The 24,219-nt window shown below is 37.5% G+C and overlaps 1 protein-coding gene across 1 annotated transcript; it reads left to right on the top strand.

Moving 5' to 3' along the window:
• Nucleotides 1-359: 359 nt before the first annotated feature.
• Nucleotides 360-8,196, top strand: LOC139119604 (glycine receptor subunit alphaZ1-like). Its single transcript, XM_070683447.1, has 9 exons — nt 360-509; nt 1,064-1,155; nt 2,102-2,169; nt 2,614-2,834; nt 3,579-3,661; nt 3,947-4,081; nt 4,302-4,534; nt 4,878-5,015; nt 7,072-8,196. The coding sequence occupies exons 1-9, from the start codon at nt 460-462 to the stop codon at nt 7,444-7,446; spliced, it is 1,395 nt and encodes a 464-aa protein (XP_070539548.1). The 5' UTR covers nt 360-459; the 3' UTR covers nt 7,447-8,196.
• Nucleotides 8,197-24,219: the final 16,023 nt, after the last annotated feature.

Consider the following 24,219-nt stretch of genomic DNA (forward strand, 5'->3'; position numbering starts at 1 on the left):
TCTTTGAATGGTAAAACAAACAAACAGACAAATTATCAAACACAAAAAACAAAGTAATAAACTAATTTAACAACTTTACAGACAGACCTAATAATTCAGCTGTTATTATTTATAGTAAATAATAATATCATGTGCTTTACATCTAGCAAACACGTGTTTAGGATTTAAAGGAAGAGCAAATTTTCCCAACAAGTGCCATTTTACTTCACAAATAATGACAATAACCTTCCGAAAGAATTGTAACAATGTAAATAAATTACAATAGACTCATACGTAATGTTCAGATGTCCTACTTTTCCGCATGCGCACAGTTATTTCATATGCAGACATTTTCCTATTGTTCTGTCGATGACTAAGTATCTATGAAACTGTTTATATCACATTTGTTGCACGCAGTTCGAACGTAGCATTTTGAAGTCCGCGTCTCGTCTTCTCTTCGCTTTCTAACGGGATTTCAAGATGTTTTTGCTGGTTAAAGCGTTTGTACTGATGCTGTTGTTAGTGTTCGGGTAAGTCAAAATACGATTCATCTCTAAATTGAAGACTTCTTAAAACTGAATCTTTATTTTGTAACGTCAATGTCTTTTTTTTCACAAAAATCTAGATGTGGGTATTATAGCACATTATTATTTTCCTTTCAATTCACTACTCAGAGGAAAGTTTTACGCGGGTTTTCCATCTTTGAATGAACACATTCATTTCCCCTTCGCCCTGGCACGCCTAGACGGAAAGGTATTATTTGTGGGAGTATATCTGATGAGATCTTTTTTCGTAGATTGGGATTAGAATTCGTCATCACAGTTCATGAACCAGGTAAAATTAAAAAACTTAAAATATATGCAAATTAACTTTCCTGTATAGCCAGCTTTACATTTCAATGAAGTCGGTTTAGCCGTCTGTTGTTGCATGCCCTCGGTAAATTATTTTTAAATTACCATACATTGTCTCCTCTGACAAAGAAGTATTTACAACTTTCAAAAGTAAAATAATTTGGATGGTGCTTCGGTTTTTTCACGGTTTGACCTTGTGGTTCTTTCACCTTTGACTTCTTCATTGCTTACAGACTTGTCAATGGAAATGATTCCGAGCACGATAGAATATTGGAAAAGCTGACCAACGGCCACGAAACTAGTGCTTTAAGACCGAACGACGGCGGTATATTCATTCTCACTCTCCTGTTTTTCTTTACTTTTTGTCCGCCGGAGTGTTCTCACAGTTCATCTCATCGAGTTTATTTGTGTCTAGGCGTAATACCACTTTATTTCATGTCTCAAAATAACCATCAAACAAACATGCATAAGGACATCTAAATAGGCCATTGATATTTCAATATTGCTTGAACAGGATATTTCTACTCATACCTGTACTAAGCGATTTCGAATAAAAGTAGGTTTAAAATATAAAAATATGATAATCAAAGTGAAAAGGAAAAGACGCAAATAATGGCACTTATCGAGGGAGGGCAACATTTATCGTTTACTTATGGTGTTGTTCATTTAATTTTGAGAAAAAAGGTTAATTCGAACAGCAAGTTGTAGTTGAGTAGTCTGCATCATCTTCTCATAGAGCTTTGAATATGGACAATCCAATCTTGGAAGAGGGTGGTCAGAATGCGAGTATGAACTTTTTTTTCCCGTTCAAAAATTTGATAAATCAACGTCTTTCTCTGATTTTGCATTACATGCATACTATTTTGGCCGAACTTTACACACGCTCTGTCAGCCAACCTCTATGTTAACATTTTTCAGCATGGCTACAAAGACGTTTTATCAAATCTTGCTCAGTAGGTTGTCTCCATTTTTAGACCATCCCACGAGATATGATCGTCCTACCCTTATAAGGCTTAAACTTTTTAGTTGAAAAGGTACATTTCATGCTGCAGTGCATGGGTTAAGGGCAATGATTCTTGTCTGTCGAAAATTACTTATTATTCGACCTGTCAATCCAAGTCACACACATTAATAAACTTTGCATAGAGAAATACTTTTATTTAGGAAATTGGGCATAAGATGATGAATTGTCTGCACAAAGCAAAATAGACACTGTATCGCCTGCACTTAACTAACATTTGTTTATACGCCTCTTATTCTTTTTCAAAAAGGACCCCCAGTGAAAGTCAACTTTAGTATGTACATTGATAGTTTTGACTCAGTCAGTGTGGAATCCATGGTAATTGCTACTCTTTTTTCCCTAGCTAGGGATGCTTATCTATAGCAAGGATAGCAGACAATGAGAATTGTTCAGTGACTACATTTAGAGACAATGGTATAGCGTATGACAACCAACAAAGAATTTCTTTTACAAGGAAAGTGCAAAAGATATCACGGGAGCTGAATCCAGCGTCGTATATTTGTGATCGAGCAAGTATCGTGTTACAATAGCTTAGATTTGACAAGTGTTTTCTTTTTGATACAAAATAGATTGGCCATTGTTTGGTGGCAACTGCACAATGCATGAATTCACTATATTTTATAATATTTTATTAAAGTCCCAGACTCAAATTGTGGTCAGAAAACATTGTCAGTTCATTCTATGTACCATTCTTACGGTAGGCTAACACTTAAAACATTAATAATACTATTAACTCCGAGAAAATATTTTTATTTCCACAAGGACTACACATTATCTGTTCTGCTGTCAATGCAATGGCAAGATCCACGCCTATTTCATAACAGTACCAGTCCATTAATACTCAATAGCGATTACTATGTTGGTGGTGTGTGGAGACCTGCCGTGTATTTCGACCACGAGAAGAAGGGTGACTTTCACAAGATCATTACCAACAATGTCGCTGTCAGTATTTTGACGGGTGGGATAATCCAATACCGACTAAGGTAAGGGATAAACGCTGTTAAAATTTCTGAGATTAAAAACTTTTTAAAAAAAAAATTGTCGAAGTAAATGCGATGGGCATACAAGATTGCATCAAAGCTTTATTTCTAGGGTTTCGCTGATCCAGATTCAAAAGTTCCTTAACAAGCTACTGCATTTTGAGCTAGGCAGGTTGATGAAGACAAAATGGCAATGGTCGTGAGTTAATTGTCATCATGTTCATACCATCATAAAGGACAAAATCTAGTGTGATTACCGAATTCAATATAGTGTAGGTTAAGGTAGTATGCGCCTCGAAAGTGAAAGACTAACTTTTGCTCAAACTTTCCTGAATGAAACTTTCAGCCATACTCTTAGCAAATCAAGAATAAAAATCGGGTGTCACCGTGCAAAGTTTGAAACTAGAGAAACAAATCACCAAAGATTTACCGATACTTAAAGTTCCAAATGGCCGCCATCCCTGTCTTAACTCTATTGAGAAAAATAAAACTTTCTACTGCTAAGCCGGTGAAAATAAGAGCTTTAAAATGAACCCCAACAAGTTGTATATCAGAAAAGAATTGTAAAAGTTTGAAAGTCCGAATGTTTGTCCCCGAGGCGTTCTACCTTAAGTGATATCCCTTTCCCCTCGCTCACAGTCGGAGAATATATGACGTACCATCAACTGGAATGTTACACATGCATTATTTCATGACCTCTGTATTAGTTTTGAAGTTTAACCCTGGTATCTGTTATTTTTTTCGCAGAATAACACTCACCCTTGGATGCTATATGCAATTTTATAACTACCCCATGGATAATCACACATGTGGAATGAAAATTCTAAGTTGTAAGTTATTATTCTTTGTGAATTTAAAATGTAATGTAATGTTAATGTGTATGTATGTATGTATGTATGTATGTATGTATGTATGTATGTATGTATGTATGTATGTATGTATGTACTCGCTTTGCCCACGCTTATATGATCTATGTATATACAGTTCAAATTGTACTCTTGTTGGGTGGCACCGCTTTTGGCCTTTGGTGTCATGATAGGTTGAATTTCTTCTAGTGACGACATTTTATGGCCTTCTAAAATTTGTAAATGTCCATTTTATTCTTTCCCCCGCAGTTGCTAATAGCGCAGACCAGATGATCCTTGAGTGGGCAGATACAGGTGCAATAGTTACTTCTCACTCGATCGAAATCCCGCAGTTCAAACTGACAGACATCAAGTATTGGCAAACGGTTGGAGATTACAAAGACAGTAGGTGTTCCAAGTATGGCTCAACTGATAAAGTTGACACGGTCTAACAAAGAGAAATAATGAACGGCTTGAGTTAATTTTGATGTCATAATCAAGCTAGTGCTATTCCGTAGAATGATGTAAGACTAACAACACACATGTCGACACAGTGTGATTTGAATGGCTTTGGAAAGAAATTGTCATTCTTATAATATTAATTGTCATTTTTTATCTGTGACAGTGATGAATAGGTCAATGTTGTTCGTGCAATTCAACTTGGAACACATGATGGCTTACCACCTATTGACGACATACATCCCATCGGCATTGCTGGTGATTGTCTCGTGGGTATCTTTCTGGCTGCGCCCCGACGCCACGCCGGCTCGTATTGGTCTCGGCGCCACCACCATTTTGACAACTGCCACGTATTTGTCCACGTCTAGGGCGTCATTACCAAGTGTGTCTTATGTCACGGTAAGTCTATCCGACGACAGACGACAAAATGTTAAATGTTAATGTTGGCGGGAAGATTATCAAAAGGAGACACTAGTTATCCATGGCAACACTATTTGATCCGATTCAATGACAAAGCTTTAGACGGACACAAGTTTGTACAAAAAGTGAAGAAAGAGTCGAGAAAAAGAACAAGAAATATGGAAGGAGAACAAAATCGAGAGAATAATTAAGATATTTAGAAACTTGAAAACTGGAAAGACAAAGATTGCTTTTATCAGTGAATATTTCATGCGTCTTGTGACGTTGCTTGGGTAGAGAATAGAAACCATTTTTTTCATTTTCCTTTTTGACTTTCTGCTAGGCAATCGATGTGTGGATGTCCACGTGTTTGGTGTTAATCTTCTGTGCAATGATGGAAAGTGCCCTGGTGAATCAGTGTTTCTTTGACAAGAAAGCTGCAGAAGCCAAAGGAAAGAAATCGACCAATAAGTCCAAACAGGTACCGCCGGTCAATTTATTTATTTATTTATTTATTTATTTATTTATTTATTTATTTATTTATTCGGAAGACCAACAGGAATAAAATCCCAATTACAGGCTCCGCTCGACATAAAAAGAAATACAAGCACAATCACACAAAATAAACAATAAAAACAATATATACAATAAAAACAGACAATTGCGATTCACAAACGAGATCATGTATAAAAATAATTCTTTACACTATTTTTAAAAAGACAAAATCTGTCAAAAATATCAATATTTGGATTATATTTTGCAATTTCGTTAAAAGTGGACAGAGCACGTGGAATGAAAGAGTACTTGCGAACATTAATTCTGGTTGCTGGTACCCGAAAGGGACAGTTAAACCTTAAAGTTCGTTGAACATTCAGTGGGATTTGTTTAAATAAGAACTGTTAACCACAGAATGAATACATTTGTATAAAAAACAGAGGTCAGAAACTTTTCTACGATTAAAGAGGGGAGGTAGTTTGTTTTGTTTAAAGCATAAGTATAGGATAAAGCCCGAATACGAGGGCTCTTCTGGTATATAAAGTCCAACCCAACAATAAAATGTCGAGGCCGCAGGCCGAGACATTTTATCGTAGGGTTGGACTTTATATACCAGAAGAGCCCGAGTACGAGGGTTTTATCCGACTTAAAAACTATCGCCCCTAACTGATATATTTTCGTTTTCAATGTGTTTACGTCAACCGTCCCCTTTGTCAATGTAACATGTTTAGGATATGAATTAAAACTTTTATTTGTGAAATAGCCTTCCAATGTAATGGAACATCCTATAAATGCCCTGGGCCACATTATATAAATGCCCTAGGGCACAGCAGATTTTGTGTTGCAGCTGGTTCCGCTGTGTTACCAAATTTGAATATTAAAACGTACCAGATGTCTACAGAATATGACATGTTCACTTTTGATTGGACAGTACTTTACTACGGCGCTGTCATTCGCTTCTGGAATTTGAGGACCAAGCTTTACAAGTAGATAAAACACCCTGAATTGAGCACTCTGATTGGTCAATCAACAGTAGATAGTTTTTAAGTATCTGATAAATTTCTTTTGAACACGTTCAACTTTATCAACTAGGTTCTTTTGCCATGGATTCCATATAACAGAACAGAAATCGAGGCAGCTCCGTTTATAGATTATTTGTCTCGATTGAGCTGCACCGTAATCTGAACTTTTTGAATTTACACACTTTTGAAATTTAAATACACCATCCACCGATAGTCATAAAGAGGGGGTACGCGAGATACGTAACGGTTAGTAATGATTAGGACGAGGCTTGCATATTAACTGCAAGCTTGCAATCGTCAACTTACATTGCTCAGGTTAGAAAATTCAAAATACTACTTTCTTTACGGGCTAAACCTTTGGTAACCAAAGCATATCGCATGATAGTGAACTAACTCATCTCCACAAAGGTTCCAAAGGTATTGGAAAATGTTCAGACAGGGAACATAAACAAAGCATCATTTTGCATTCACCATCTTTCCATCAGCAGAGTCTTTGAGGCACTGCTCACGTTCAATGATAAAATGAGCGATGAGCCTTAAAACGGCATTTGCATATTCGCTAACATAATATGGCCAATACACCTTTACATTGACAGATACATCATAAAATAATTCCGAGCAGTTAGTAGCGCTCATTTTAACATTCTCCTTACCATCCCTCTGTCTGTCTGTCTGTCTGTCTGTCTGTCTGTCTGTCTGTCTTGCGTCTGTCTGTCTTGCTTCTTCTCTCTCCTCGCTAATTAGCTACACGCTCCTACGTCAGTAGCTGTGATGAGCGTTTTGAAGAATATTTGCAGATCGTAGATTGTATCTTTTTCAAAAAGACCCGTGCAAATACAATACATTGTCAATAATACAAATATGGAGCCAGTGCACCCCTTATCGGTCGTGCAACTGCAGTTTGCACAAAATGTAATCGATGCATCACATGGTTTTCTTTAGCTGTTGTTTAAAATAGTTCATGGGCATTTTGGCTTTACGTAATTAATGAACGATTGCATTTTTCATCTTTTTTTGCAGCCGACAAAGTCTACTGATATCGCGACTCTCAGTAGTCACATTCATGCAGATGGTAGTCTGGTCATCGAAAATGGTGGTCACGTTCATGCAAATGGTGGCCTGCATCTCGAAAACGGGGCCTTGAATATGATAAATCTAAGTAACGGCCGACCCACCGAAGTATCTCGCGATAAAACGATGGTGGCTGATGATTTTGCCGTAGAAAGCTCCGATGCAAGACTTACCGTACCAGAAAAGAAAGCGAGTGAATCCAAAGCTTATTCGACCGACAGGATCGCAAGAATACTATTTCCAGTTCTGTTCCTCTTGTTCAACCTTGCATATTGGTGTTTTTACTCTGTATTTTGGTTAAATACACGTCACTTTCTTGAATGACGGAAATCAAGACCCGTAGAGAATTATGTGATTAAAGGCGCGATGACATATTTCAAGCGTAAACGTAATACTGTAACGTTTATTGTAAATAGGGATTGGGGTGACTCACCAGCCTCATTGCCCGGGGAGGGAAGTTCTGTGCACTGAATTGTTATTTTTTGCTCAATAAAGAATTATTTATACGAATATGCATCAAAATTAGGATAAAACCAAAACATTACGCTTACGTTACATTTATTGCACAGAGCACTGTAATTATCAAGTATAAATAAGATTTTAGCAACAGGTTGCAATAAATATGACACATTTTTGAACCTTTATGCTTTTCCAAATTTGATAAACTGCTCTTGTTAGTGTTCCTTCTCACCTCCTTGTTTTTGTAGCTCTCCTTTCTCTCCGACTTTATATATAAAAGTATCACTGCTGTGTAATATTCATTATTCATTTAAAATTGACAAGTCTAAGAGATTTTATCCGCATCTTGATTTGTAACGGTTTTATTTGTATATTTCATGGATCTAATGACATTTTACTGATTACGATACCTTTGAGAACGTCGACTGTGTCTATTTTGCGAGTTTGTTAGCTATTCTTGACAATATCTTCATGTTTGCTAAGCTTTTTCACGAATAGTACCTCTGTTGGAACTTGATGCTCATGATCAAAATGTGAAGGTATCAAGAGAGGTTGGTTTTTATGTATATAAATTTCATTCGACAAATAAAGAGCTGTTTTGATTTTCACGAAGAACTGCTTTCGATTTTCATTGATACCCACAGCATTGAAGCTGCGACTTTACAAAACCCATGTTTGAACAACATTAGGGGCAGGGGAACAACTTAAGCCTAGATAAGAGGACGGACGTAGACGACACTCAGAGGTGTGGGAGAATCTAGAAACTTGGTTATATGACGTCTGAAGGCTGCACACACTAGGAATCAACTGTGTTCCATTGGATCTCTATGAGTTACAGATGCCCGAACTCATTGCAACCATTCTCCGAGAGATAAGCGTAACGATATCATAGCGACATCGACACCACTTTCAAATTCGGCGCTCTTGTAGTAGTTTGGTGGATTAGGGTTTGCAGACGATAAAAGTCTGTTTTATTGATAGATTACTAATTCAATGTTACTGACTTCCACTAGCGTAAATATGGTCTCTTGAAAAGGTTATTTTTTATTTGACAGCCTATACAACGGTAAATTTTCCAAAATCAAGTAAAGAAACCACGACTATTTATTGCAAAAGAACAAACAAAGCAAAACAAAACAGTTTATCTAATCTCAGCTAATTTGCATCAAAGTCTACTTCAATAGGTAAAGTTTGCGACTGAGTTTCAAAAATTAAATGAAAAATTTGAATTTTTGAAAACAATTAACATAGTTCTTGCCTGGAAAATGAAGGACGAACTTTTGTTGAAACTTTTCTCAGGCAGACTATCAACCACAATCTTTCAAAATCAACAAGGTCATCGTGCAAATTTTTGTGTTAGAGAAACAAAGTACCCAATATATACCGACATTTGCAATTCAAAATGATCGCCACTCCTGTGTTACCTTTATAGAGAAAATAAAATTCAGATTTTTCACAAAACTGATCCGGTGAAAACTTTATTTACTTCATAAGCTTCAAACTGAGTGGATGCAAATGGTAGGCTAAAGGAATATTGTAAAGGTTTGAAAGTCCCGATACCTCTCTGTTCCTCCGGACCCCTTACACAATGGTAAGGGCGACTTGGTTTCTTTGGCTGACTTTTGTGACGTCATAATTTGCATGGGTGATTGACGTAGACGACAGTTTCCGTTTAAGCTCAGACATTGTATTACTGATATAAACGATATGTGAGAACATGTTCGTATTATTGCTGGTACTTACTGTATGCATTTTCAACCTGTCAAGCGTGACTTTCTCACACTATTTGCGATTTTGTCTTTGTTGTCAGAAATTGTGTTGCTTGTTGCTACTTGTTACTTTTTTCAGAATAGCAAGGATACCTGAAATATGAGCAAACATAAAATAATAAAAAACTAAGCCTGCTTTAACGGCTAAAATGGCTAACAGTGAAAGAAAACAATGTAAATTTTTATTTGTAAAGAAACTGTTCATGAAAAATATACAATAACACAACATCGTTATCGGAGCAGATAAAAATCGGTTACATAACTCTCAGTATGACATTATTATGATTATGAAAAGTTCACTGCATGTAGGTCAGGAGACAAAATATGAAGGGAACCGCATACAATGTAAAATATGTTGCTTCCATTTTGTGCTTACTATATCTAATCTGACGAGTAGAAGGTGGTTTACGGAATTGAAAGGTACAGTTTGCCAGTAAAAGTCCGAGACACGCAAGGCCGAGGAGTTTTAAGGCAAACCATACCGTTAAATTCCATAAACTGCCGAGTAAGAGTCCACTTACTGTGGTATACCACGAATTTGCCGAGTTTTAGAGCCTTATTTGCCCGCTTAAAATGTAGATTCGTAGTTTTAGTGCATTGTAAGTTGAAGAGTTGGCAGGAAACCATTGAAGCGTTTTGTCACCTTGTTGAAGGAAAGTATGAAAAATAATCTATGATTGGATAAAACAAAGTTGACGTGTGTTGCTATTGTAGTACGATGACGTGTTAAGCACTTGGTTTGATTTGAATTTTATGAATTATGATTGATTGGTTGAATGAAGTGAACAAGTGTTTGCGGATCGACGTTGGAGTCACGCGTGGCTCATAGGTTGAAAACTTAAGCAGCAGACACAATTGCAGAGTCGCTGGACGTACTTCAATATAGCCGAACCACTGGCTGACATGGTTGACTGGAAAACAGAATTCATTCTATCGCAGATTGATATCGATAATAAGGAAGATTTCCAAGAACTTCGCTTTCATTCCCAACAAAAGGAAAATCAAGCTGAGTGTACTCCACGTCAGAGAAAGCAACTGAAACTGTGAGTACAAACAAAGCAATATGTCTGGACTACAATGAGTGTGGTACTGCGTGTTTTCCAGTAAATTTAAATTTTATTAAAGAGGACAGAAAACTCTTGTCCAGTTTGGACAAGTGACTTTGAAATCGTAATTTTTACCTTCGAATGATCATGATGACAATAACCTTTCCGTACTATATAGTCATATTCGCAATCGATACCGTTATTTCATTATGACCTGTAATTGCCTTTGAGATGTACTTTAGAAATTTATTCAGTCTGATAAATCTTTTTTGAAAGTTTCTTTGCTCTGTACTTGATAGTGAATACATTTCTTCAGGTCAATATATCACTGTTAGGGTTGTTGACTCGTCACCACGTGACTTTCTTTTGTTTAAAAGTGTCCGATTTACTAGTAAAGCGGACAGTTTTCAACCAAAGAAATGTCCGATTTACTAGTAAATCTGACAATTTTAAACAAAGGAACTTGTAAATCGGACCCTTTTAAACAAAAGAAAGCCTAGTGCTAATTATAAAATTTTCGGTTATGAAAATTGGAAAGCATGATTAGAACAATGGGCACTAGGAGAAAAGTGGTATAACAAAAATAATTCTATTAACTACTTGAAGTATAATCGGTTATTAAAAGGGACAATAGCGGTAATGTTTACCGTCACAGTTTGGCTTGTATCATACAGAGAGCACTGTCATTGTATGTTAAGAAACTTATTACAGCCTATAAGTCACTATTGAATAACATTTACAAAAAAAAAATGTATAGTTTATTTTATTTGGCACGTTTTGTCGGGAAATCATCTTTAACAGTCTACCGTTAGACTACCATGTAAAGTGAATTGATATTATTGGGTGACATTCCAAAATCAAAGTTCTCCAACACACATGCTCTTTCGATCCTTCTAATCCTTCTCTCTTTTAATATTTGCCACATCTTGCCTTCTTATAGTTGCGCATAAAACGGTGACTCACCCACAAAACATGGCCCGCCTCTCTGTAATGTTTTGATAGTCCCTAATGTAGAATACGCCCAGGATAATAAGCCTCTTAAAATCTTGCAATATTTTCATTTCCTCCTCTTGTTTACTCATTTTGAATCACCGTGGGACATATTTAGTTTTGACTGTCTTACATTTGTGAAAAATCGATTTTTTTTCTTCCTGGAGTTAAGGTAAAGCTAAAGACAATGGCCATATTGTAATTCAAATATCCACAACGGTGAATTTTTTTCTGCATTGCGAAACACAGTGACGATGATCAGAGATGATTCTTGATTTTGAAAAAAACAGAATGGTGTAGAGTTACCTTCTGGAAAGTGTAAGCGAGATTTTAAACCTTTATTTTTCATGGTGTATGACTGATGAACAATGCGGTGACTTTTCTCAGATATATAATGTTTACGAAAAAACTAACGGACGACTGGACACACTAAATTTGGTTATTTGATAGGACACAAACTACCGATTGTCGATGAAAATGTAAGTGAAAATGGTGCAAAACAAACAGCAACAATATCGATATGACAGCAGATGGAAACGAGATCATGAAGATGTCTAAAGTAAATTAGATGAGCTGGGCTTTTCGATAGTGACATGTCAATTCTACACTAAATATGCACAGTTCTGATAGATAATGGACTTAGTCGACAGTAACAAACCATTACTCTCTCAATTACAAATTTGAGAAAAGTTTTAATTTTTGCATCGACGGTTATACGCTAAGTTCAACTGAACGAATGAATGCTAGTCTGTTCATAGTCTAAGATTAACGGTTAGGTCTGACCAACGTTAACATGATGGAAAGGCAACCGCTATACCATCTGCGTTTTCTGTTGCTGTCAGTGCTCAACCGTACATTTGCTATCGATGGAATTAATATGCTGTCGAGTCGATAGCATAGTTACTTCACTTTGGGAAGCGAAGCCATTACTTTCGTATCAGACATACCGTGTTGTCGAGCGTTGTAGTTTAAGTTTAGACGCGTCTCTTCTGGTGCGTAGTTTACAATGCCAACGGATAACTTTGTGCTGGTGAGCGTCGACACTGAGACGAACAAGTTGATCATAAATTTTAGATTTTGCCACTTTAACATCTTTTTTAGGCTGAAACTGCATGCGAAGATAAACATGAATGGTTTTACCTGTAAGGGACTGGTCAGTTTCTTCGGCCTGGGGGGGGGGGCGGTGGATTATTTTTTGCCGACGTCAAAAAGTGGGTGACCCCCCATTCTAAATTTTGAAAACAGGGTGACCCCCCTATTCCAAATTTCGAAAACAGGGTGACCCCCCCCCCCCGCGCGCAACATAGGTAAAACAAAAGGTGGACATAAATTATATATATATATATATATATATATATATATATATATATATATTTTACATTTTACATATATTTATATTTTAAATAGTCATTCTATTTTTTAATGAAATTGTTGACATGTCAGTTGTAAGATGGGAATTTCAAAGTGTCAATCTTAAAGTTTGAATACAGTATATTTTGAATGAGCTGCATTTTGAATGAGCTGTGAATGTATTTCACACTTTCTATGCTTAACCAAATGTCCTGAACTGTTGTACAGAAATGGAAGTCAATCATTAATATCAAAGAGGAAAAGCAGTGAATCAAAAACTTTGATGGGTGTTAAGACTTGCCAACCATCCAATAAATCTCCTGAGGAGCCATAGAGAGCTTTTTTAGCCAAATCTGATGTGTACAGTGTCTGAGAGGACCTTTTCTTGTAACATTGAAACCATAAAAGCACAGCTAATAATGACAAAAACTGCCTTTTTTAACTGTTATTTTGTTCATAAAAAAGCATCTTTCTACAGAAAACCTGTGACACAAAGGAAAATAATTGTATCAATCAGAAGGAAAGATATCTTTTTCTATCTCTAAAATAAGTCACTGTATCAAATATATATTGTGAAATATTTGTGCATGTTGCTTTCTCATACTGAATTTTCATAGAGAGAACAGAAAAGTATCAGAAATTTGTCATCCTTTTCATATGAAATGCAGATTTCATAATGGTACACTTTCACTTAGCAAACATCAAGATATCTCTGATTTATTAAAGTATGGTGCCCGAAGGGCGCGCCGAAAAATGTGAAACATCCTGATATCTCTGATATACATGTATATGCCTTGTATATTAAAGTCATGCACCTGAAGGGCATGCTAAACAATGTCTGATATATTAAAGTAATGAGCTTGAAGAGCACGCTGAAAAATCTTGAACATTATACAGATATCTCTGATGTATGTATGCTTGATATGTTAAAGTTGGGCGTGCTGAAAAATATGACTGATTATTAAAGTTACGCGCCCGAAGGGCGCGCCGAAAAATACAACTGAATGATGAAATTTGTGGCTGACACTAGCATTTTAGGCAGTGATGAGCCTGTGTCAACATTCAAAAACACACTGACCCCCCCCTATTGGGCATTTCAAAAACATGGTGACCCCCCTATCACCAAAGTCAAAAACAGGGTGACCCCCCATGAATCCACCGCCCCCCCCCCCAGGCTGAAGAAACTGACCAGTCCCTAAGTAGCTAATCATTGAAAAGACCAGCACCACAAGAGGGCGTTTCTTTTATTTCTTTGAGTAGTTTTCAAAAGTACAAGTATAGAATTGATAATTAGATTATGTTAGACGTGGACGTTCCAATAAGTGCCATCACGGTGACTCAAACAATCTGAAGAATCAGAGTCCATAGGTGCTCGTAGCGTTGCTTGGATAGTCGATCGAAGTGTGGGGCTTAAGGCAGAACCTCGGTAGTATTCGGGAACAAACACTAAACGGAGGCGGGGGAGAGAAAATGAGGTGAGGCCGACAATAAAACAGTGTTCAAGGTGCCCTTGAAAATTCCACAGTACCATAAGGGGCCTCCAACGTTTGAACGTAATGCAAATTATACCGATAAATCAGTCCTTACAGGACAGAAAACAATTTTTTCATAAACCAGCTTTCTGAGGTTATCCAATGAAACAGCTCAGTGTGTTTCAATGACTGGTGATCATTTACAGTTTGTGCTTGTGATCATTGTAATGCTGATAGTCAAAGTGTGGTAAGGAGAAATTTTAAAATCAATGTTTTTGTTCAAAATTTCCCTCTTAATTACTTTATTCTAGTGAAATACATTCATATCAATTTTCAAAGATACATAAGTATCGACTGCTTCGTTTTCTTTTGTTTTCGTTGCTTGGTGACGGGGGCTCGAACTTCATTTTGTATGTGTGTCCACTTTGTTTCAGCGCCTTTTCGAAGTCGGGGGCTGCTTTCTTGAATGTTGTTTCACAATCTGAGATGTTTGATATTCTGCTGTTGACTGAGGTGGGTATTTGTTCCAGGCTTTGCGGGGTGGTTGGATCGCCTGTCGAAGTAGAGAAGCTGGTTGCTTGGTTTGCTGTATGGCTGATAAGAAGTATTTTCCAGGTTGAAAACGCAAGGAAGTTAGTGGTCTTGATATTTGCTTGGATAGTTATACGCAGATCAAATGCGTGGAAAATGGAAGTGAGTTCCTTTTTCAGTTTTTCGCATTGTCTTGCTGAAGTACATGGTTTGTCCTGAGATTTCAAGTGACATATTTCGACAATTCTGTGCTGTTGGCGTATGCCTTACTTCGGAAAGATTGGACATGGTGTTGTCAGTTAGACCGATGTAATTTTTCGCCTAATGGATTTAGACTGGCAAGCCCCCTGGAGTGGGCAATAGGTCTTGATGCGGCACTTACATACGTCAGTGAGTTTTCTATCATTGCGCTGGGTGACCCGTTTGTTTTGTGATTTTATAATACTGTCAATGTTCTGCATGCAGCTGTAGCTTAATTTGACTGTATTTCTGTTAAGAACTTTAATTTACAATCCTTTGGGACCATTCATATATCATGGTCAATCCTATCAAAAGCAAGCAGTTACTCAAATGTAACATATATATATGATTATATATTTATGAGATAGATAGATAGATAGATAGATAGATAGATAGATAGATAGATAGATAGATAGATAGATAGATAGATAGATAGATAGATAGATAGATAGATATAGGCGGGGTGTACCAAAAACTGTCTTGCCAATGGTGGGTTGGGGGCTTTGAGTACTTTTGGGGAGGCGAAAGAAAGAGGCCATATTTTGTATTTAGACCCCCCTGCCGTTAGTAATGTACGTTCTGTTAGTGTAATACTACTACCAATGTTCGGCCTTCGTCCTTACATTTCGATCCCGGGTCTTCGATCGAATATACAAGCAACGCTGCAAGCACCTGTGCTGAGAATGCGCCTCGGGAACAGATAGTTGGACAATAAATTTTTTTCAATTCTTTTCTGATCTACCCCTCGTGGGGACTCATTGTAAAGCTCTTTGAGTGAACAAAATTTACACCGTCTTAATTTTGTGAAAATCAAACATTCTTATAGAGTTAACATAGGGATGGCACCCAATTTGAATTTTAAATATCGGTAAATGTTAGGTAGTCTGTCTCTGTAGTACCAAACTTTGAACCGTGACCCCTGATTTCATTCTTGATTTGATAGGAGAATTGTTGAAATTTTCATTGAAGCAAGTTTGTGCAAAAATTTAATTCTTTCATATTCGAGGCGCATACTACCTTAAATGACAGTAAATATAGCATTTAAAACCATTTTTGGCAAAATATAATTTTTCAGGCAAAGTAAAAGCTGTTCTTAACTGCCCTCCCATCACGGTTTGGACAGCTTCCCCTCCCACCCACGAATTTCCTCTCTCCCCTCCCACTACCCAAATACCCAGTGTCCGTCACTCCACCACGAGAACTCTCGGCGCCCTCCTGCCCCGAGCAATTTTCAAAAACCATTTCACAAGAATATTCATGGACTGTCCCTGAATTGAGGCGTTGCGACGCTCTCCGATATCTGATCCTGTAGTCACCGTACACTGGCATGCGTGCCACCGTGAGACTGGTACGGTATCAAACTTGCTACGTCACAGCATGCACACACTTGCATATGGAACTACGTAAAACGAAGTTCGATGAACTGCAGAACTATTGTCTGTATCGTTGTAAATCGCTCTATTTGTGTTTGAAGTTATAGCTCTATAGCGTTTCCTCTATATGATATTAAGATCATTATTTATTTGATGTCCAGTCTAAAACCTACACGGACACTAAAATGTGTTTGGAAATTCAAAAGATATTAATTTTTGATATGATATTTGAAATTAAATTTTGTCATGAGACTAGAAAAAGCTTAAAAGAATTACCTGAAAGTTATAATTACTATAAGTTGAGGTTTCCTAGAGATTTCGACTTCGAGCTGTCAGCCGACTGACCATTTTCTGGATGTTTGATTGGGGTGATTGCAATAAAAATTGGATATCTTTGTATTGTATAGGATTAAATGATACAATAATCTTGTGATTGAGCGTGACCGGTTAGACACGGCCAGTCGACAATTCTTGGAGGAAAAGTGCAATGGAAATGAAACACTCTGTTAATCATTCAAGAGTCTCCTATGGTTGATTCTAGCAAGCTTGTACTTGTTCCAGACCTGTCATTAAAGAAGAGCTGATCACGGGAGGTTTCCCTGGATGACATTTACATTGAATTTGGGGATTTAAACATTGAAAGGGAAGGGAAAGAAAACGCATTACACTATTTCAAATCTTTAAATTTATGATGAGTCATCGAGGCCACTGGAATTTAAGATGTGGGAAAGTCCAATTGCGTTGATATCAGAAATATAAATGAGCATACACTTCATACTATTATTCACGCAAGACCACGATGGGCGAAGCCGTGTATCTTACGGTTTTCTTGAGTCTATTATGGGCCGGGAGGGGTTACATTATTGCTATTATCTTATAGATATGGCTGTGCCAGGGAATTTATGGATGTAGAAAACACCCGGGGCTGCAATACCGGATACGGGTACATTATCTGCCACAATCTTGGGGATGACGTCATAAAATTTACTGGCATTGACAAAACTGTAATATGATATAGATTTTTTAAAGTTGATCATATTTTGTTTCTTTTTGCTTGACAGACACAAGACACAGAACATCTGTGAAATTGCGAAAAATCAAAAATTCTATTGAGTTTTTAAAATTTAATAGGTACATCTGAAATATTTATTCATACTTTTCTTAAATACAAAACTTAAACTACATAATTAGTACATAAAATACATGTATTCTTGAAATCTGTAAAAATGTAAAAGTTAATTAAAAGAATTATGTACTCTTTAGAAACACTGACAGAATTAAAATCACAACAAAGTGCACAATTTCATACAGTTGATTTTATCCTTAAGAACAAACGTGGCTGACAGTCTGTATAATGCACAGAATCAGTCAATGTCGGGAAACCTCGGCAGCATCACGTAAGGGCGCTGTTCGACCTCCGCCTTACATGTACATTACAAAGTCTATACATTACAAAGTCTATAGATTTATGGTTTCATTTGAAAAATACGACACGTGACCTTTCAGTAAATCTGCTAATACTTAACACATTTTTCGACAGTCAAACACACATCGGTTCAGTGTGAACATTGGACGACAAGCCCCCCTCAACGTATTATGCGCCTCAAAACTGATAGACGCAAACTTTTGTTCAAACTTTCCTCAACGAATCTGAAACATCATCTTAATAAAGCAAGAATAAAAGTCAGGAGTCACTCTGCAAATTTTGGCACGATATAAACAAATGACCTAAAATTTACCGATATTTTAAATTGAAAATGGGCGATAAAGCTTTATTAAGTTTAATGACAAAATTGTTATCATTATTTTTTTTCACAAAACTAAGGCGGTGTTAGCTGAACTTACTCCATTCAGAAATTCAAATTAGCTCCACGATACTGTAGACTAGAAACCGAAGAGTCCGGATATTTGTCCCGTGGTGCATTGTACTCCGAATATCTGTCCCATGGTGCATTGTACTCCGAATATCTGTCCCATGGTGCATTGTTCTCCGAATATCTGTCCCATGGTGCATTGTACTTTAACATATAGCGGACAGGATTATGGTTGCTCAGTCCATATCCGATCACTTCTTTAGCCATGGAGATAAAGAAAAATATCTTTACACCCTACCGATCACGGCCGACCCTCAAAGGTCCTGACAAACTGTGATTTTTTTACAGTAAATGTCCTCTTTTCCTGCGGCTGTTGGCGTCGAAACTAAAAATCCCCACCTAGCCTTACTTGTACATGGGAAAGACTCTTCCTGTTGCTACCTCGTGAGTCAAAGCTTCAATGACATTTTGACACCTGTCAACTTGAGTTCAGTATAACAAACACAGGTTTGCAAATGAAGGGCAATGGGTATTTGCGCATAACGTTTGCGAAATACCTTAGCAGACGGTTACGTTTAAAATACCCTTTACACTTGACCTTGGCTTTATATCTTGAAGGCTGTCGCTATGGCAGCGCTACCCTCGGAGCGGAAGAGTGCGTTTAGTGTGAGAGAGGTCGAAGAGAGTCCAGATTCCATTTTCTCGTCTGGAATTCCGAGAGCAAACTGCCAACGAACGCAAGACGGAACGGGTATGCACACAATGATCGCAAATCTTTACTTCCAGCAAACTTCTTGATGATTGCTCTATCTCTCGATGCAGTCAGTTTCTCGGTGATATCAACGCCAATAATATTTTGCCGAATAATTTTGCAGTCAGCAGAAATTAAACGCCGGAGCTAAGTATTTCGTACAAAGCACATCTCAGTGTCACTTAGTTTCACGTACGTAGTTATGAGAATCGAAGTGACGTTAATTGCAGGACTGGAGTCTTTGTGCATGAGGCGTGGAGGAAGTCTTGTGATAACATTTCGAAGAAAGAGGTTTACAGGATACCGGAAGCGCCATCGTAGACTTGGGCAGCGTGTGTCAGTTCAGAACTGAAAGATCGCGGGATGAAATTCGAATCGAGTTGTGTGGGCCTCCAGGACAGCTGTTCGGTAATTCCATATTTTACAGTACGTCACAATTCTAACGCTTGAGTGAGCTCATTTTGAAACTTACTTTGTAACAAAAAAAAAATGTCGCATGCAGTCGTATTTTTTGTGAAAACTGAAAACATACTGTATACCGATAGAGTTGACAATGGATATATCGGTTATTTTTAATTTCAAATTTGTAAGTTTAGGTTACTTGTTTCTTCAATCCCCAAAATTTGCACGATGACCCACTGATTGTCATTCTTGATTTAGCAAGAGCTTGGCCTAGCTGCTTTGCCAGAAAGTATTCACATTTATGGAAGGTGAAAAGTTTGATAGCTCACATTTGCTCAACCAAGTCGTAACCATGCCCTCTCAATGATCTAACTAAACGTCCCGTCATGTATAAAATGAAGCACACCGGTATAAAGATGATGGCAGTGACGATTATACTGAGCAATTGTGTGATCAATTGTGGTATATTGAGAGGTATCCACCGTACGTTATCTCACGACGTAGTTCTAAATCACGTTACTTGTTTCCTCGTTCATTCCTCTGTGGCAGAGTTGTCGAAAACAGCTTTCACAGTGGCGATAAAAATTGATGACGTATTCCATCAGTTGGAGAAACACACCCACTTCTAAACTATCGTCAATTTCTTGGCTGCCAGACGAGTCTTGATCGTCAAATAGAGTTTCATTTAATGCCTGCGATATAATTTACGAAGAGCGGTTTATTCGTTAAGTGAAGAACATCCTCCCTTACATCGATCAGAAACCCGTATTAACCCTTTGACTGCTGTAAATTTTCCCTCCAAAATTTTAATGCAATATTTTACCAATTTTTGTGAACTCTTTTGTAAGGTTATTCATTTTGGACCAAATGGATATCACTTTTTCACCGGCTACAGTTTTTACCAAAATTTTGGCAAAAATCAGAAAAAAATTGACTGTGGTATAATTTATAAAGGTGACAAAATAAACGTTGGCGCTCAGAGGGTTAAGGTGACTCACAAACTGTGACTAGAAATGTCTTATGTATGTTCATGCCAACGCTTTAGTATCACAATGACAAGCTGAACCGAGTATGTGACCCTTGACCTCTACCAATCTAGCTAACACCTGTCTCTAAAAAGGCAGCGAAGGTTGGGAAGTAGGAAAAACAAATGAGCATAGAGATGTTAAACCTCAAACTGATATCCCTCCCAGGGTCGCCAATCAAATATTTACATAATTGATAACCTTTTTCAAAACATCAACTAAATCAACACGAGTTCCAGTATATAGTAGTATCTTACCTGTGCTACAGAATAATGTACTCTGGTTATCGTTCGATTCAACTCTTCGGCGATATGTGTAGCGGCCGGACTGCCAATTTCTTTTAATAGGGTGGCCAAAGTTAAGCTAAAATGTTGCGACATTATACGCAACTCACGCACACTGAAAGTGAAATTTGATTTTCGTGAAATTTTAAACGCCATTTTTTCTGAAAATAAGTAGCTCAGTTACTGAAAAAATGGATATTTCCAATTAAAATCGATGTATGAGGCAGGTTTCATTAAAAAACTGAAGAAAAAACGATAGAAAAATAGTGTTTTTCCTCTCCAAAAATGCCACTTTGTACTGACCGGCCACAGCGCTCGAGCGGTCGCCGCTCATGGCACGCACTTCTGAATCCAGTCAATACCTATTTCACAACGGAACTGCTTTCGGGCCCTGTGCACGCTGTCATAGAACTGTGAAACTTGGCCAGGAAGTGGCAGACCATCCCATTTACATGTAGTGGTGAGTTTTTGTTATATTCTGGGAATTTTAGCCAGCAAACACGAGGTAAAGTGAGTACGGTAAATTCGGTGTAGATTTTTCCCATTTAGATACATATTTTTGCCATAAAACTTGTAGCATGCTCTTTTTAAACATCATTCCAACATTTCTGTGAAATATGACGAAAATCTGTCCACGAGCACAAGTACGAATCATAAAAACAAAATCGTGTTCATTCATAGACCTCAAGATGGCGGCGGAAGGCAGTCACACTGACACACCATTGACAGCCTGCCTGAGGCTGAAGTTAGGGACAGCTATTTCTCACAATTTCATGGCTGAAAATGAACTGCATCAAAAGACAATTGGCATTTTAAATTGATTTGTTAGAATTGAGTGTTATTATAACATTGTGACAAAATTTCATTGTATTGCGAGCTCTAGTTTTTAAGTTATGTGAATTCAAATTCATAAAAACATAAAAATCCATCCATTTTTCGATGGTACGGTGCCGCCGCAATTTTGACTAAGTCAGACAAAATATTTTCAATTTTCAACACTCACAGTTTCAAAATCCAAGACTGTGCATCAGTCAAATCTTGATTTTTCCGTAATATTGGGTAAATCTGTGCACAAGACACATAGTTTAATGATTCCATGTGAAGTAAATAAAAAATTATGGGTTGCCAAACTTGAAGGAATCGGCATTCATTGAAATAATTTTAAAATTTGCCGAAAATTGTCCGCGAAAAAATGGCATTTTTATTGCTTTAAAAATTCATAACTTTTGATTGGATACAGCTATTTGCATAATTTTTTTTTTATTTTTCTTCTTTTACCCCATTCTTGCTAAAATCCATTTAAACTGTGTGTATAAACAAGAGAAAAAAATGGCTTGGCCACCCTACTTTTAACACCACAAGATATTCGTTCAAGTTTTTACTTTGCTTGAGCAAATATTCGATCTCAGAATCATCATCTGATAATACCTGAAAATCAGTGAGTCCGAGTAAGAAAAACTATAGCCTGGTGAACGGAACAGTTTAGATACTGAAGAAATGATGCAAGTACAAGAATGAAATGTGTAAACTCAATCAGCAACAGAGTGACGGAATAAAGTATGCTTAATATTATTTCGAGTAAACAAGAGCAGAACAAAGTAGTGCAAAAGATGAAGTTTGGTTCTGTTAACTTAACAGTCAGTCAAAGTGGCTCTTCAGAATAACTGATTAACAAGCACTTGTCCCATTTGTGTTCTTATTTATATTTGTTTATCCTGGTCATTTAAATGTAAATACAAAGTTGAGGAATCTTTGCAAACAAAAATTGACGATATTTTCGCCAGTATTCAAAGTACCATGAAAGTTATATCGTGACATTTATTTCTCTTGGTCAACTTCAAAATTTTATTTTGTGAGCAAAAGTGCTCTTTTCTGCTTGTTATCACCTGTTCAGACAGACTAGAGCCATGTTCGTATTCTGTTTTATATACTTTTGGTCAATTCTGATTTTTTTACCACAACTCCATACAAGCTCCGTAAAATTTGACCCCAATCATTAATTATAAAATTCGATCCCCCTAAAAAAGGTTTTGTAAAAGTCAAACCCCTGATTTCCATCGACCCCCTCCCCGAAAAAAAACGAATACTCCTTTATTACAAGGTATTGTGTCTCTGATTGGTTGGAAACCTCGGAATGTCTTGTGAGTATTGGAAATGGTTCTTACCGTGCAAATCCGACGTCGTGCTTCAAAGGGACCTGGTAACTGGGATATCGAGTTTCCACTGGCAGATCTCTGGAATAGAAACGAAAGCTAAGTTGGTTAATGGTCATGTCGTTATTTTCACGCCATACTTCGTGACAAGGTAGAGTGAGGACACAACTCGCTTGTCATAGCCTATATGCATCGGACAGCCCTATGACATGGTAAAAGAGGAGGTTAGGAAACGCATTCGCCGCTATACATGTCCGTACCGCAAAGTTCGGAAACAAGACCTACGACAATGCAAAAAGGATAGTTGGAATAAATTTTGGCCTGGAATAGGTAACCACCCATGCTGATTTATTGAATGAATTGCGCCTGTTTTTGCGAATTATAACAATTTTCAACTTGGCCATATGGGTGAATGACCGCAAGTTTGTTTCAAGATGTCCTCCTTTATATAGTAGGGTTGCTCAGCGTATATCGAATTGCGAGTGAATATGAATGACGATTAAGTATGACTACTGAAATTGAATGTATGAAACCAACATCAAGTGCACTTAGCTTATTGTCGAGCACTTAGACTCTTAAATGGCAAAAGGTAACTCCTTTATCCTATAAACGAGATCTACCAATCCATACGAAGATACGATTTTTCGACAGACGCATATCGACCAACGCATTGCCCATTCATCGGACGATGCTTGTTGTCTCTCACGTCAATTAGGAATAGATCAATTGATCAATGCCTTCGTTAAAAATATTAAATACTTTGCATTATATCATACCAGTATATCGATGGCGCAAATACAACGATCTCATTGGTCGAGACGCGAAAAGAACCATGGTATATTGGCGATACACCACGGCTGGCATATGCGCGAGCTCTCAGCTTGAGCAAAAATCCGGGTTTTTTTTGACGTTACACGCCAGAATGTCAATATTCTGTTATGATATAATAACAAAACATCACACCACGCGATTTTGTCAAGTTCACTTCATGTGTGCACGAGCGATATGTCGTGAACTTGTCAAAATCGAGTGGCATACCGTCGCTGGGTGTGCTTTATTAGTCCCCGCGGACGAAGTCCGGCGGGGACTTATAGATTGGGTCCCGTCCGTGCGTCCGTCCGTCCGTCCGTCCGTCCGTCCGTCCGTCCGTCCGTCATCAACAGTTTCTCAGACACTGCTAAACTAATTTTGTTCAAACTTGGCACAAAGGCATAGCACTATGACCTACAGATGCACGTCGATTTATTTTGTGATACGATCCAATATGGCGCGAGGCGGCCATTTTATTGCGATTTTTCATGTCTTTGGACCATAACTCAGACATCCTTCAGCACATTCTGCTCAAACTTGCCACAAAGGCATATCACTATGGCTTTCCTATCCATGTCAAATTATTTTGCGATTTGTTTCAATATGGGCGCGTGGCGGCCATTTTGTT

Source organism: Ptychodera flava, chromosome 20 (assembly GCF_041260155.1).
Source record: "Ptychodera flava strain L36383 chromosome 20, AS_Pfla_20210202, whole genome shotgun sequence".
NCBI classification, from domain to species: Eukaryota; Metazoa; Hemichordata; class Enteropneusta; family Ptychoderidae; genus Ptychodera; species Ptychodera flava.